The sequence below is a fragment of the Onychostruthus taczanowskii genome, unplaced genomic scaffold (assembly GCF_017590055.1).
Source record: "Onychostruthus taczanowskii isolate IOZ18803 unplaced genomic scaffold, ASM1759005v1 scaffold1, whole genome shotgun sequence".
Classification (NCBI taxonomy): domain Eukaryota; kingdom Metazoa; phylum Chordata; class Aves; order Passeriformes; family Passeridae; genus Onychostruthus; species Onychostruthus taczanowskii.
Window position 1 is genome coordinate 31371635 of NW_024496525.1, and position 14884 is coordinate 31386518.

At 38.5% G+C, this 14884-nt stretch overlaps 1 protein-coding gene across 6 annotated transcripts in view; it reads right to left on the reverse strand.

Annotated features, from left to right (window-relative positions):
• Positions 1-291: 291 nt before the first annotated feature.
• Positions 292-14884, reverse strand: part of PPP1R13B (protein phosphatase 1 regulatory subunit 13B) — a 70331-nt gene continuing 55738 nt past the window's right edge. For 4 of the 6 annotated variants that reach the window (XM_041421931.1, XM_041421837.1, XM_041422263.1 and 1 more), the window contains exons 9-18: positions 14068-14248; positions 12197-12352; positions 9269-9438; positions 7921-8422; positions 6616-7382; positions 4954-5091; positions 4743-4876; positions 3857-4023; positions 2682-2881; positions 292-1831 (exon numbers count right to left, since the gene is read on the reverse strand). In XM_041421931.1, the coding sequence (XP_041277865.1) occupies positions 1790-1831; positions 2682-2881; positions 3857-4023; positions 4743-4876; positions 4954-5091; positions 6616-7382; positions 7921-8422; positions 9269-9438; positions 12197-12352; positions 14068-14248 (2457 nt within the window). In that variant the 3' untranslated portion in view covers positions 292-1789. The remainder of the gene's footprint in view (positions 1832-2681; positions 2882-3856; positions 4024-4742; positions 4877-4953; positions 5092-6615; positions 7383-7920; positions 8423-9268; positions 9439-12196; positions 12353-14067; positions 14249-14884) is intronic. The other 2 variants (XM_041422103.1, XM_041422017.1) reach the window with 1 other exon arrangement.

Below are 14884 nucleotides of genomic sequence, written 5' to 3' on the forward strand. Positions count from 1 at the left end.
AAAAAAGAGATGCTATTTAATTTTTTAATATACAACTTCCACAATAATGGTCTCTGAACTCTGAAAATTTTCACTTTTTCTAAAGAAAACACTAATTTTTGTTCTAAGTTAACTTTTCCCAGTTGGAATACTAGTGTGTAAGCACATCTCCAGTGAAGCTGATAAAACAAGGAGGAAAGGTGGGTTGACAGCTGTAACCTTGGCAAGCTACAATTGGTGTTTTCATGCAGACTCTGACCAAAGCCACATCTGCTGTCGAGACCTCTATAAAGAGAGTGGAGAATGCAGCCATGCCTTAGCAGTACTTTATTGTGCACATTTACATGTTCTCTGAATTAGTGTATCATAGGCTCTTGAAATCATCACATTCATGTAGCAAATTCTTCAACAATAATACCCTTTCACTTTTCACCACAATATATACAGTTAATGCTGACCTGTGGTAAAAGCAAGTTACAGCACTGCAGAAATGGATATATAAATTATACACAGAACTTGTACATGAAGAGTTAATCAAATTGCATACTGTTAAATGGGAGAAAATTACAAGAAATATGGCTAAAACTTATAATGGGAAGTTCAAAATATACTTTTGGTATATAAAATCATGTACATTTAAAATTCCAGTGAAGTGCCTGTTTGTGGGGGTTTTTCTTTTTTGCTTGAAACTACAATGTAGTGGAACAGGTTATTGCATAACTTGCCTTGGCAGCAGTTGTAGGCTGCCAAGAACCACAGAAACTGTCCTCAGATAAGCTATTGCCTTTCTTAAATTCTTCTCTAAACCTTATTTCTTTCTTCTTCTCGACTTGGCATCTACACGACCGTCTTTCTCTACTTCTATCCAGTCCTTCATATTTTCTTCTAGACTGACTCAGGCAGACTTCAAGTGACACAGTATAACCCTTACCAGACTCTTACCCTTTTCAACTATTGCACTTTCATCCCTGCAGACATACAAATCCCTTAAGCTGCTGCAACTTCTGTACTAACTGTTGTGTCCAGGCTGGACGAGCTCGGGGGGTTAGTAGGGAAACCTTTACATTCGTAGAGGTAACACTGGTGCTGTAGGCTGAATAATAAGAAAATAAAACACCAAGTGAAATATTGTGTAGGGACTTAGAGAAGTGTACAAATACTGTTGGTTTTTGTTAGTTCTCTAGCTTGATTCTAAATGCAAATACTGCAAGATGCTAGACTAGGTAAAGCTTTCGTTGGGGTTGTCCAGACTAGGATTTAAGTGTTTACCGTGTTGCCACCTAAAATCCTAGTCTTCACCAAGCTTTGGTAACTACTTAATTATGCATGTAACAGATGAAGATCTTGTGTCCTAGAACCCAAAGAGTTGATGGGTAATGAGAACTCAACATTCACTGGTATGGAACAGAAATACCCAAAATCCCGACATGGGACAGTTGCTGTGGGGGGTTGGAGCAAACTGGACAGTGCATCTGCACTCTGCAAATGACACCTCTGAACACGGAACACAAGAAAGCTCCTACCACGGAACTCTGACTGAAAACACCGCGTTAGACGAGAGCTGGCGCAACACTGGCTACGGTAGCGGAGGCATCGCTCTCCTCGTCAGTGCTGGTCACACAAACAATCCTCATTTACAAACCGCAGATCTTGGAAATCCTGGATGCTGTCCATTTAACAAGAGAAAGCACCATTAAAACTAAATATCATAGTTTTATTTCTCTGTGTGAAATGACCAAAAATGATGGCTCCAGTGTATGTTGTAAGTTTCCAGTTACCAGCGTGGTGCTGCACTGTCGTACAACTGAATTCAAGCAAGGGTTCGCTGTCGAGGTTTTATTCGTGGATATAACTAAAAAAACAGAATAACAGTATTAGGCTTTGCATGGTTAATACCAACTTAAATACTTTTAGGGGTCCTTATTAGGCAGAACTGGGTGATGAAGTGTTTTGGGGGGTGGGGTTTCTGTGAGCTTGGGGGTGTTCTTAGGACACTCCTGAAAAACAAGAAGCAGGAGGAAAAGAGCTGATTTACTCCTGCCAATGGCAGCAACATGGCTGCTCCGAAAATGACATGGTGCATTTAGTTCAAGATCCAGAACAGACAAAGAATGCTTTTACATAAGTACAAAAATTCCCTGTTGAGCACTCCAGAGAGCTTATTTCCTGCTCTGCAAGGTTCTCTTATGCATTTTGTCCTCAGTAGCTCTCTACTTAGTCACCTTACATTCCTGGCCTCTCCTGACAATGTTCCATCTGTCTGAGCAGAATAAACAATGTGCCCACAGTTGTCATCTTCAAGGCTCTTTCCTGTTTTAAACTCACGCACACCTAGGTTCTTATCTTGCACCAGGTATTAAAAACCTTCCCAAAGAACTTTTTGAACCAAGGCTTCAAGCTGCCTAATAGAGCCACCATACTTTCCTTAAGGGCTCTATATTTTAGCCAAGGAGGAGAAAAGAGTCTCATTAAAGCATAAACTATATTCTATACACTAACTTGGTCAATGACAACCAGCACCAATCTCCTAACAGTACCCCCTCCTGTTTGTTTACAATGGCAGAGAGGCCAGAGAGAATAATCTGCTTTACACCACTTCATAGTGCTGTGGATGGTGCACAGAGGAGTTCTGACTAAAGATCCATCTTTTGCTCCGACTTCAGGTGCACGTGAAATACAAGGGAGAGGGTGAAAGAACTTACCCCGAGGAGGTTTTTAGGCACATAGCCTTCTTTGTCATTGAGGCGGGCCCACCACCACTCCGTTTCATTGTCATCCTTGCGCCTCAGGATAGTGATGGCATCGCCCTCGTGGAACGACAGCTCGTCATTGTTCTGGGCTTCATAATCCCACAGAGCATACACCACCCCTTTATTCATCACTCCCAGCTTCTCCTGCACTCCTGTTAACAACACCAGATGGTAAAATAGCCTCTTTTTTCCCTCCGAGATTTTTACTATTGACACGGTGGCCCAAATATTAGTCTCCTGTTAATAACATTTCATGAACAGTTTTCAGTACTTCCATGATGAAATGCTGTCAGAAATTCAACTGCATGATAAAAAAAATCTTACAGAATGATTTAGAGAATGAGGTTTTTCTCTTTTATTAGATATGCAGTGGAAACTGCTTCCTACAGGAGACCTTGTACAGAGACGCTTGAGGCTTTCAGAATTCACACAATGTCAGATCTGACAGAGCCTTAATGAAGCTTAAATTCTCTGATGGAAATTAAAAATTTGTCTGCTCCATTGAAGTGCTTTCCTTGCAAAATGTATTTTAGTAACTAAGCACTCCTGTAAATGAATTATTCGTAAAGTGTATTTCTTTCTTTGTGTGATCTGATAGAAATTTAGGTATAGATCTCAGGTGCCCAGATAATACAATAGCTGCCCAGGTAATAGAATAGGTCTGAATTTCAGCATAGGGATGAAAATACACTACACAGAAACATGCTGCCTTGTCAAAATGTCTTGGAAACACCAACTCTTAATATCATTTTATGGGAAACAAAAGGCTGTTCCTACTATTAGAATTCAGTCGACAGCCTGTGCATCTGGAAGTTAGGAGTGTTTCTGTCAAAATACTTGACAACTCACTGTTACGGTCAAAACCTCCCTGTAAAAGCATTTCCTGGAAATGAAGCCAAATTAAAACTTTAAAAATCTTAACATTTGAAGGAGCCTGTGAAGTCATTCAAAACCCAGAAGGACTAAGACCAACATCACAGTGAAAAGGTGATGCTGGTTTTAGCACTTAGAAAGCACAGGAGCATGATGGGCCATATCATCCAGTCTGGGGCCTAAGCAAATGTTTCACACAGATCAGAGGGACAAATCAGGATGAATCTTAGAAAAGGGTTGGTGTCACAGCTTACCATACAAAAATTGGGAACACTGAATATAACCTTCTTCCATTTCCTCACACTTGTCTGCAGCAGTTTCTATATCACTTATAGTTGAAGCAAAAATAGCTGCCCCAGATTCAACCAATAGTTTACAGAGATGAACACTATTGCAAGAAGCTGCACAATGCAAGGGTGTCCTGAAATAAAGCAAAAAAATGTACATGTGAAAAAAGAAGCTTCCATGAATCCTAACTCTCATCTTGCCATTTACAGCCTGTCTGTTTTAAAAGGAAATTTTTCTTTATGTTTATAGTATGTGTATGCATTGTCTAAAACCTGTCAAGCAGCTAGGGTGGATTTCAGGATTTACCTGACTCCTGTAAAGCCAGACATTATGAAACAGATGATAGCAAAACTAATAATTTTCACAGCTTACAAAGCTGTTGGGTGTGAAAGGGCATTTTCCAATACAAGGAAGCCTGAAAGGTAAAACAAAGTTGAGGATTCACATTCCCTCCCGCCCCGAAAGACTTCAGGAATGCTACAGCCACCCAAAAGGTGAAATTTTCCAAGAACACCAACATCTGTAGTGGCATCTATGATGAAGAAACAAGCAAAATGACTTTCGTCATTTATTCTTTATAGTTTAATTATTTCAGCATCTGAACAAGAAATGCAACTGTACCACTAATTATCACAAAATATAATCTAATTTATGGTTTAAGTGTGCTTGCTTGGGGGATGAACACCCTGTAACCTTGCATTTGAGTTCATCTCCATCTACAGCTTAGAGAGTACTCATTTGATGGGGATAAAGAGGAAGGAAATTGTTCCCAGAAGAGGTTTCAATTAAATTTTGAATGTGCATTTAAATGGTGCTTCTCCCAGACATTAGGTTAAAAATCTTGACACTTACCAGCCATCACTATCTGCTGCATTTACATTTACACCAAAATCGAGCAGGAACTTGACAATGTGGTGATGACCAGCACATACTGCATTATGCAAAGGTGTAATGCCTTCATCATTTGGTTTACTGGGATCATCAACCTGTTGAAAACATAAAACAGTTTAGCACTTTCTTTTTCCTGAATACTGTATGGGGTTGCCATTGTTTAAAAGCTTACCTCATATATGATTCGTTGTACCAGATCAAATTCACCCTCCAAAGAAGCATCTAGGAGGAGAGCCAAGGGATTGAACTTCACTCTCAAACCATGGCCTGTTCTTTCTGAGTTGGGTTTCTTCAAGTTGGTACGTTTTGTCTGAGTAAAGATGAAGGGTGGAAGGCATCATTTCAGGTTGCACAAGTAGAAAAAATGATTCATTTATGAATCTCGTCTTCCTTAAATTATATTTAGAGCTATGAAATCATTTCTATTTAAGTCTCTAAATAAAAGGCTTGATACATTACTACATTTTATGCAGGTAAAAAAATGAAAAAGCAAGCCAATATAGTTTCAAAGCTTCTAATTAAAGATAGTACAAGGCATGAAGTACTTAAGTCAGTGTTTTAAGCATCATCATCTTAATTGTATCTAATATAAGCTGTACATATTACCGGTGGATTATCTAAGACACTGAAAGCTTTTGCTTAGCCTGGAAAGCACCACACAATTAAGCCAGAGTTTGTACTTAGAGGAATCAATGTCTTGGATTAGCAGGAGTCTGTGTTGTAGGTCAGACCTGGCAAGTTGGGAATTTTGTTATAGGAATGAAAAGTACAGAACATGAATCTATTTTATGTGACATTCTAGAACGTGTTATCAGAAGCAGCATTTCAAGATCTGAAGCACATTTAAATGTGTTTTGAGAATATTCCGAATCCCTTACATGCATCTTTGTCACTTGCTGTGGAAAAAATACTCTATTATTAACTACAGCTTTTACAGAATGCTTTTTGTCTCTAGCTCTGTAGGATCTGTTTTCACTTATGGTCCTATATAGGATGGCTATTTCAGTTTGGAAAATAAACCCTTGACATTATGAATAATATTAGTTGCTAGTGTATCCCATTCTCCCAGAAGTCTCCTAGCCCTGATGCTCATGGAAAACCATACAATGCCTTGTCCACACTGCAGTCGAATTCTCAGAATAATGCAAGGTTCCTACCCGAATCTAAAAGTGAGGATATCACAACAACAAAGAATAAAATCAATTTTTTTCTGTATTTTTCAATTCTCCAAATGTGGTAGGTTTTGGTAATGGCTTTAAAAGATTTTAGTGCAGCTAGAGGATGGACTTTGAAAGCAATTCAAAGTATGTGACAAGCCCATTAGAAGAATGTTTCTGCTATCACAAGCCAGCTGTGCTGCTGCTGAAGTTAAGTCATGTTCCATCTCCTTTGAGAGGGGAAAAGGAGTGCAGTTTCCCCAGAACAGCTATTTCAGCTTGCCTGCAAATTAAAAAGCTTCCCACTGACATAACTATTTGTATGAAACTAAGGGTAAGCTATCTTTGAAGGCCTGAACAAATTAAAAAAAAAAGAAAAAAAAGGAATCTCCAATTCCAGAATTAGTTCTACAACAAGAACCTCCAAAAAGTTGAAAACCACATACACAACCTCCCGGTTACCTGTTTGCATGTTTTCCTTATTAAGCACCTAGAGTAGTAAAGAAACTAATCCATCAGAATCCTCCCTGAAACTCCCCTTGTTTTCTTTCCTTTTAATATCATGAGACTTCAAGTGCAAAGATACCGCTGAGCACAAGCTTACCATGTACCAGTTATGCTTAAGCACAAAGGTTATTCTGTAGTTCACAAAGTTGTTCTTTTGCTTTGTTACTTACTGGAGGAAGTGGAGGAGGAAGAGCAGGTGGCAAAGGAGCTTCATCTTCTACTGGAGAACTGACCTCTGGCGTGGGACTAGGTGACTGCTCAGTAGAAGGAACTATAGAAAGGTTGTTGTTGTTGTCTTCAGTTGTTTCAGGTGTTTGATTTGTGGTTTCAGTGCTTATCAACTCCTCAGTAGCAGGAGAAGGTAACTCATTGTCATTGGCATCTGACGAAGGGGGAGGTTCATCAGGGACAGGAACCGTAGGTTGCACAGGGATTGGTTCTTCAATATTGCCATTGGTGCTGGCGTTCCCGTTATCAACGTCAGCTAAGTTGCCTATGAAGTCCTGTGGATTGCTTGGCTGATAAAAAGGAGCACTTTCTATCCCTCCAGCCAGGGTATTAAAGCGCTGGTACAATAACTTTTGTATATTTGGTCCACTCGGGCCCTCTGGCTCGGTGATGGAGCTGCGTTTCTTTAACGGCCTCGGAGCATTGGCCAATTTTCTCCTCAGAGCCTCCAGGTCAGCATCACTCTGATACCGCAGGGGCGAGTGCACAATAGGGGTGAGCTTAGTAGGACTGAGAGGACGGGGAATGTTTTCCACATTGCTGTTTTCACTGGGGGGTGGAGCATTTTCCAGCTCTTGATCTTTTTCCGTGACCTCAGTCTGAGGCTGAGATTGCGGCTGTGAGGGAGACTGGGCAGGCAAAGAGCCATGAAGGAATGGCAAGGGTGAGGGAGAAGTGGAACCAGACTGTAATACAGGCTTTCCATAAACTGAAGGAAAGAAAGATGGAAAACAGTGAAGAGCTGTTCTTAAATAACATAGTAAAATATTTTAAATAAACTATTGCTACTTGTTTGACACTAATAAAGAAAACAAATTTCTGTTCTGGGGACTGTCAAAATAGAAATAAATACTTACCTGTTGGTGATGCTGATGCTTACACTTAAAAGCTACAAGTAGCATCTGGAATGTTTTTCCTCTTTCACAAGGAAACAGTAAGAGGAGCAAAACTCTCTTATCTAGACACTGTTTTTTCAACTTATTTATCAAAGTATTGATAAAGTATCCAAGCTATATTGTTCCAATTGCATATTGTTTTAAAACAAAAGGCAAATCAATGCATACTTATTGATAACCTCAAAAATATATAGAATTTTTTTTTTGCTATGCTGCATACGCAAAAATTACTTTCCTCACAGACTTAGACAAGTTTTCCAAACCAATATGGGAAGTCAACTAAGCCAAACAAGCAAACAAGTAGATCTTAATGAATTTCAAAGGAAAAAAAAAAAGCAAAATATATTCTACCTGCTTTTACTGACTTATTTAAAGTATTGTACACAGCTTGTTGGTAATTCTTTGGTGGTGTTGCTTGCTGAAGATACACTGAGTAGATGGAACTGGAGTTCACTGTCTGTGGCCCTTTCCTGGGAGACTGAGGTCTGGATCCTTTATCAGCGAGAAAAGGTCTGATTGCCACAGTCAAAGGCAGTTCTGGCCTGCCCTCTCCTCCTGGGAACAAGGGGGGACCAGAGGGTTGATACGTGGGGCTGGGAGGGACAGAAATTCTCTGCTGGATCTGCTGAGAAGAGCTGGGCTGGTGCACGTTGCTGGGTGGCGGGAGCGGAACCGGCCTCTGCCGATTTGCTATACTGGTGCCAGGTCTGGGCAGGCTGCCATCCTTCCTTCTTTCTAGAGAGTTTGTAGAACCTGTTCCTAAAGGAACTGGGCTTGGATAGGTCCCATAGTTCTGAGGCAACTGCTTGCTTACACCAGGAACTGTTGGTGGCACCTTCCCTAGGTCAAGACCCTGTGTAAGAACAATACATAGTATATACCATTTAATCAAATAAAGTACTTCTGAGCAAGAACATTCCCTTTTCAACATACCATACTAGCAATCTTGTGGGACAGAAAAGGAGTCAACATGAGCAATTTGTGTTCCTTTATCACTAGATATGATTCTGCCTGAGTTTATCTGAGGATCTCATCATACCTCAGACAAAGGCCACTTTGAAAGGCACTTTCAGCTGTAACACATTCATATCAATTTAAAACTATCTACATACACGTAAAGCCTGATTAACTTGTTCTAGGTTCCAGATCTCAATGTCTAGTTGATCTTGACAACACACACTGTCAGAGTTTACCAAAACAACTTAAAGATCAAGTCCTTATTCTTTAAAGATTATAGTCTTAAAGAATTCATAAAAAACTATCACAACAGTGAAGACAGATACCACTAGTAATCTTACTTAAGGATGGATTTAATGACTTATTTTGTGAGATTTTTGAGAAAAAGAGTACACTGAAAAAGTAATAATATATACAAAGGAAAAAGACAAAAAAAGATATGAATTAGAAAAACATGAAGGAGGGGGAAGAGGATTAGGAGAAGTAAAGAGGGAAAAGGGGAGATTAGATATGTAAAAGAACAGGAAGGAATACAAAGTACTGAAGTTAAAACAAACCCACACATTTTAATGTGATAAGAACAGAAAGGAACAGAAAAAATATAATTTTCTTTATGACTTTTTAAATAAACAGCAGCAGGGAAATGGAATGTGTATCTAATTGAAGTGAGTTCAGCTATGAGAGCCAAAGGTTCATAATTTCAGCAAAGCAGGCCTATAAATATATCACAGATGACACCCACCAGCTTATCAGTACTTCCTAATACTGAAGTTGGCAAAGGCTGGCTGGATATAGTTCCTTGTTTTAAAGCAGTATCCATGCTTGATTCTTTCCAGTCTGTGTTGGAGATCTGAGGGGGTTTTACCACAGGGGCTGAGCTCTGTTTAAGTATTGGCCAATTTCCATCATTAGCTTGAAAACAGACAAAAATACTAGATTTAAGATAATCCATACTAGCACTGCAAACAAGCAAAACAACAATGCGAAATAAAATATCTTAATTACAGTGGGATTAGTTTTATTCTAGAAGTGAGACAAATCATTATTAATATTTGATTCAGAAATCAATACTGAAAGCCAAATCACTGCATAGAATGTGCTGTTCACTACCCTTTAACATTCAAATTGCACTGAAGATTTCTATAGAAAAAATGTGATCAAAATTTTGGCTTGAGTGTTGCATATTCTGTTATTAGAAGGCAAACAAATTCAGAGTAACAATCTGTACAGAAACACTTCATCAACACAATTCTTTGGGTACTATCCAGAGACAAAGTCAAACTACAGTAAATGTTAAGTCTATGTAAGCCCTGAGTGGACTTACTCCAAATTTAAACTATGGTTACCAGATTCATTCACCCATAACAGGATGTAAAAACTCCCTTCAACAGCAGGGTGGAACAAAAGCATACATTCCTTTGCTGGAAGCGGTGGTTAACTCACCTTTTGTTTTTCCTCAACATACTCACCCGATTAGAATTGCCCCAGAGATTTAATATCAAATAAATTTATAAAGTCAGCTGACAACTTTAACTCACAGCGTCAAGATGCAAGTCATGGGCTTTTATCTTCATCATATGCAAAAAATCATGCATAGTTGCATATAAACTGAAGCAACAAATCCTTAATGAAGTCCTAGATGCATGGATGTTACTTTATTAACTGTGTGAGACTATTAAGTTTCAATTCTCTAAGTAAGCAAAAAAGTTTAACTAGACTAATAATTAGATATGGTTTATAGTAACTAAATAAATCCTATGTTAGATCCTAAGGATTTGATTTGCCTTTAAAAGATTAAACTTCAGGCATGTCTTCCTCTAAGGAGACTGGAGATCATTCCTCCACCCCTATGGCTTGTAATTGTTGTAGTGGAGCACTTCAATGCATAAAGGTGACTTGTAATTGACTGTACTACATGACAGGAGCTAAAATGGAGGGGGATTGTGCATTTGTGGAGATTCAATGAGATTTCTGGACCCCATAGTAATATAATATCAAATGAAAATCAGGTATTTAGAGGCCAAGTTTCCTATTTCAGTTTTAAGCCTCTAGAAAACAGAATCAGCAGGACTATTTCTAGAATTCTCTGTCTGGTACAATAGACAGTGTCAAAATAAGCTGCATAGGAACATTCTGATGAGAGTGAATTTTCCATCACCACTCTACTTTCTATCCATGAGCCTTATCCTCTTTTCTGAGTATCTCTAAAACAGGATTAACACTTGTATATTTTTATACTGGGAATACATTATATATTTCAGAAATCACTTTTCACACTTGCAAACTGCCAGGAAGTAAAGTAATGAGGCCCAGCTTTAATATTGGCATTACCAGTTGTAATACTAGCGTTATCCAAGAGCTGAAAATGTTGTGGGTTTTGTTTGTTATTGTTTCTAATCATCTGGTTATCAAGAGTGAGATCAAAAAGGTGTCTGAACACTTAGGTCCTAAATAATGGCAAATTTTCCAACTATGCATTGAATTAATGCTTACTGTACAAAATACACAAGACATTCTATACCTCCAGTAAGGTTACAGTTCAGTAAAACCTTTGTTTTGAAGATCAGTGAAAGGTGTTATAATTGATTCATGCTAAACATGAAAGCATCTGGATCTGTAAGTTTAGTTATGAGGAAAGCACTTGCAGAAACAACAGCAAAAGACATGACACATTTAAACATCTTACCTGCAAATTAAACACTTTTCTATTTGAGAGACAGATACACAAAAACTTATTGTAAGCAGCATGTTTATCCCCAGATTCTGAGGTAACAGACTGGAAGTAAATTCAGACTCTCTCTTCGCTCTCTGACCTACACTGTGAGGGTGGGGAGTCAGTGGCACAAATTGTCCAGAGAAGTTGTGGATGTCTCATCCCTGGAGGTGGTGTTCAAGGCCAAGCTGGATAAGGCTCTGAACAACCTGGTCTAGGGGGGCTCTGATGCCACCACCCTCCTGCTCTCAGCCACCCCACAGCAACTGGCTCCATCTACCCCTCCAAATGCACCCTCTTGCCTGTGCCTGTAAACGTAACACCCAGTGCATTTTAGCTCTCACCAGACCATTGTGCATTTACAGAAATAAGACAGTGACACACAGACACAAAAGGTTTTGTGCATTTTCTCTGACTTTCTCTAAAATTTTTGTAGGTCTGGATGCAGGTTACTTACTACAGCAATTGAAGCACGCTCCAAGTCCAGTGGAAGGCAGCAAGACTCCGGGTATTGACTTGAGCAGAGTGAGCTTTTATCCCAACTCTGGGGTCAGTGCAACACGGAAACTTGCGTTTTCCCACAAAGTAACTCAAACTAAGCCTCAAATTAAGTAACTCAATTAAGATGTATTTTATACATCTATCCAATCAAATATATACTAGAACGCTTTAGTGATTGCCAGAAATTTCTAACATTGAGAAAATGTTGAGGTTTTTCAGAGAAGAAAACTCATCCCTGGTACACTACTCCAGTATTCCTGGGATGAATTTGCTGCAAATTTGTTTCCTTCAAAGATGAAAAGCAACTTCTCAACCAGTTTACATTTCAACAGCATCATCTACACGCCAGACCACAGGTTCTAAAGATGCTGTTTAATATGCATCTGTGTGCAAGAGCTCAGATGACCATATTAAAAACTGAGTTCTTAGCTAGCCAGAGATCTTCTACGGACTCACAGTGCTGGGTGTCAAACAGAGTAGGTGCCAGGCGGATGACATTGTGAACAGCAGACTGAAGAGAAGTGGGAGGTGACAGAATAGGATCCACTATTATGTCTAAATCAGAAACCTTCCAGGTGTCTGGAGATTTTTTCACACACCCACAGTCTGTCTCTACCGGACGCACCAAGGCAGATCCAGTTACACAGAAAAAGAAAGAAAAAAAGTGGTGGAAAAATTATAACAATGACAATGGAGAACATTAGAACAGGAACACTCAGATAATGAGAAATAAAAGCATGACTGTTGAAATAAATTCTCAATTTCCTTTCTTCCTGGGAGCATGTACGCTTCTCCTTACATAAAACTATTTTACAGAACTTCATTTAAGTCTCTTCAAAATAATAAATACAAAGCCAGTCCTAAGGCAGAATAATTACTTTTATAATATTAAAAGTCCCGAGGTAGGTCTAGAAGTGGGTATATATATTTTGGGAGGTTGATATTACAGAATTGTGGGTTTTAGTTGGTAAACTTAAAAGTTCGGAACTGTCCTTTTCCATATGTGGAAGAAGGACCCACGAATCAAAAAACAAAACTGTTGCAAATCCGTACCTTCACCCCCACAATTAAGTCATTCCATCTTCTTGAGAGTTTTCCATACAAGCACAGTGATGGGGTTTGCACAGATTTTCAATACTTTTAGCTGATAAAGGTATTGCTAAATCACTAATACCAATGGGAAACACTGGAGTCTTTTTTTTAAGTTCTGTTTGGCCAGTTTTACTTTCTGACTTGGGGCTTTTTGGGGGGTGTGGCAGGGGGACATTTCTGACATTCTTTCCTACAGAGAGGTTCAGATTGTCTTCTCCCATCTCCTCCTCCCCATTTGGAAATCATGATGTGAATTTTGCTGGAATATTCAGTTTTAAGTCCTTGAACGCATGTGAATATTGCAACAGTTTTTGTCTCCCAGTTGATCCTTATCCCCTTTTTGATCCTTCCTAGGAGACCAGGTAAAATCAGTCTTACTGTTAGACCAACAGGATCATGCATTTTTATTTGTATTATGTATATTTTCCTAGCTTATAATTTCTTAAGAATTCTGATTTTTCTAAGGCATGAGCAGACAGGTGAGATTTGCTGGAATTGAGAAGTTAAGGCACAAATATGACATGCTTCCTTCAGCCTCCAACACAAATTAAATAATAATTCTATTTGAAAATTTTAGATGGAATTATTAATGATGAGAGACATGGGAGCCAATTTCAAACCAAAGTTCTGGGGAGTTCTGGAGGGGCAGCTTCTCCACTAAATAGGGCAGAAACAAGTAAACAGCATCAATGTTATAGTTATTCCATTTCAGAAATGCTTCAAAGACCATAAATTCCCACATCCCAGATGGAGCAAAAACCTCTCATAGTTTTATTCTATTTTCCTATTTAGTCTCCTTCTGAAAAGTATGATTCTTATTATTTGCTCATTAGCTTTGTTTTACTTGACAAAAAGCAACATACTGTAATTAGTTATTTATAATATGGTTTTTCACAGAGTTGATTTCACTATCATATTCAAACACACAAACTAATTGAAAAAGTATTAAAGACACAACATAGAATCTGTGAAGAAAACATACCCCTTTTAGGGATGTATCAGCCAGTAAAATTTCAAAGAAAACACTCAATTTCCTAAGAAAAATTCATGGAAAGAAGCAAAAATGCCACAGATCAAATAACTGATGTCCAATTCATGGAACAGTATTAACACATCTGAAACTTGCCTCCTCCCCTACTCCAATTATGCCAACACTGGGTCTCTTAAAATTACTCCTTTTCTTTATTGCCCCTTTTCAAACCATATGTATTGATAAACATCACACAAGTACTTACCAGATTTTGATCTTCCATGTGTTGAGTTGGGAGCAATGGTCAGAGACTGTGGCTTAACTGGATCTACTGGTACAGCATAAGTGCCAGCACTTGGAACTTGGATGTAAGGTCCTACTGCTGCCACCCTTCCTGAAGCACTCAGGGATGACTGGGGTGATGAAGTTCCATTAATACGATTCAACTGAAAACGTTCAGACAAATTGACACGTGAATGTCCATTTAATCCAGACCTTTCTGCATGAACAGGGAGGTCTAAACTTAATTATCTAGAACCATGCACTGTAGCTAGGACACCTTACAATTAAGTTATGACACTCCATACTTCTACAAAAAGAGAAAACAAACATGGTAGAAAGCACAAATTTTGTTCCTTAAAATCAACACCTCAAAACTTGAATTTTTTAGTCACAGCACATACATCTCTTGTAGATACCTATATCTCTGTAAGGTCTCTTCACTGTGCCTTTCTCAAGCAAATGGTCTAAAATGAATCTTAAATGATCAAATATGTATGAATTGGGGTTTTTTTAAAGCAATACCTCCAGTTAGTAATACATATGGAAATCCAGAATTCATCTTTTAAGATCTTTCTGAAGTTTCAGACAACTATTAAGCCTAACTTTATCAAACTGTTTATATTTTTATTCATTTTTCATACTGGAAGGTAAGTATTTTATAAAATCCAGTTTTTTAATGCATTCATACTTTTAAACATGTAGCACATAGTCATACTTTCCTTCCTAATAGAAACTTTTCTAATTTTTAATATAGTATTGTCTGTGCCATAAAGAAAAATAAAAGGAAACATTCTGTCTTA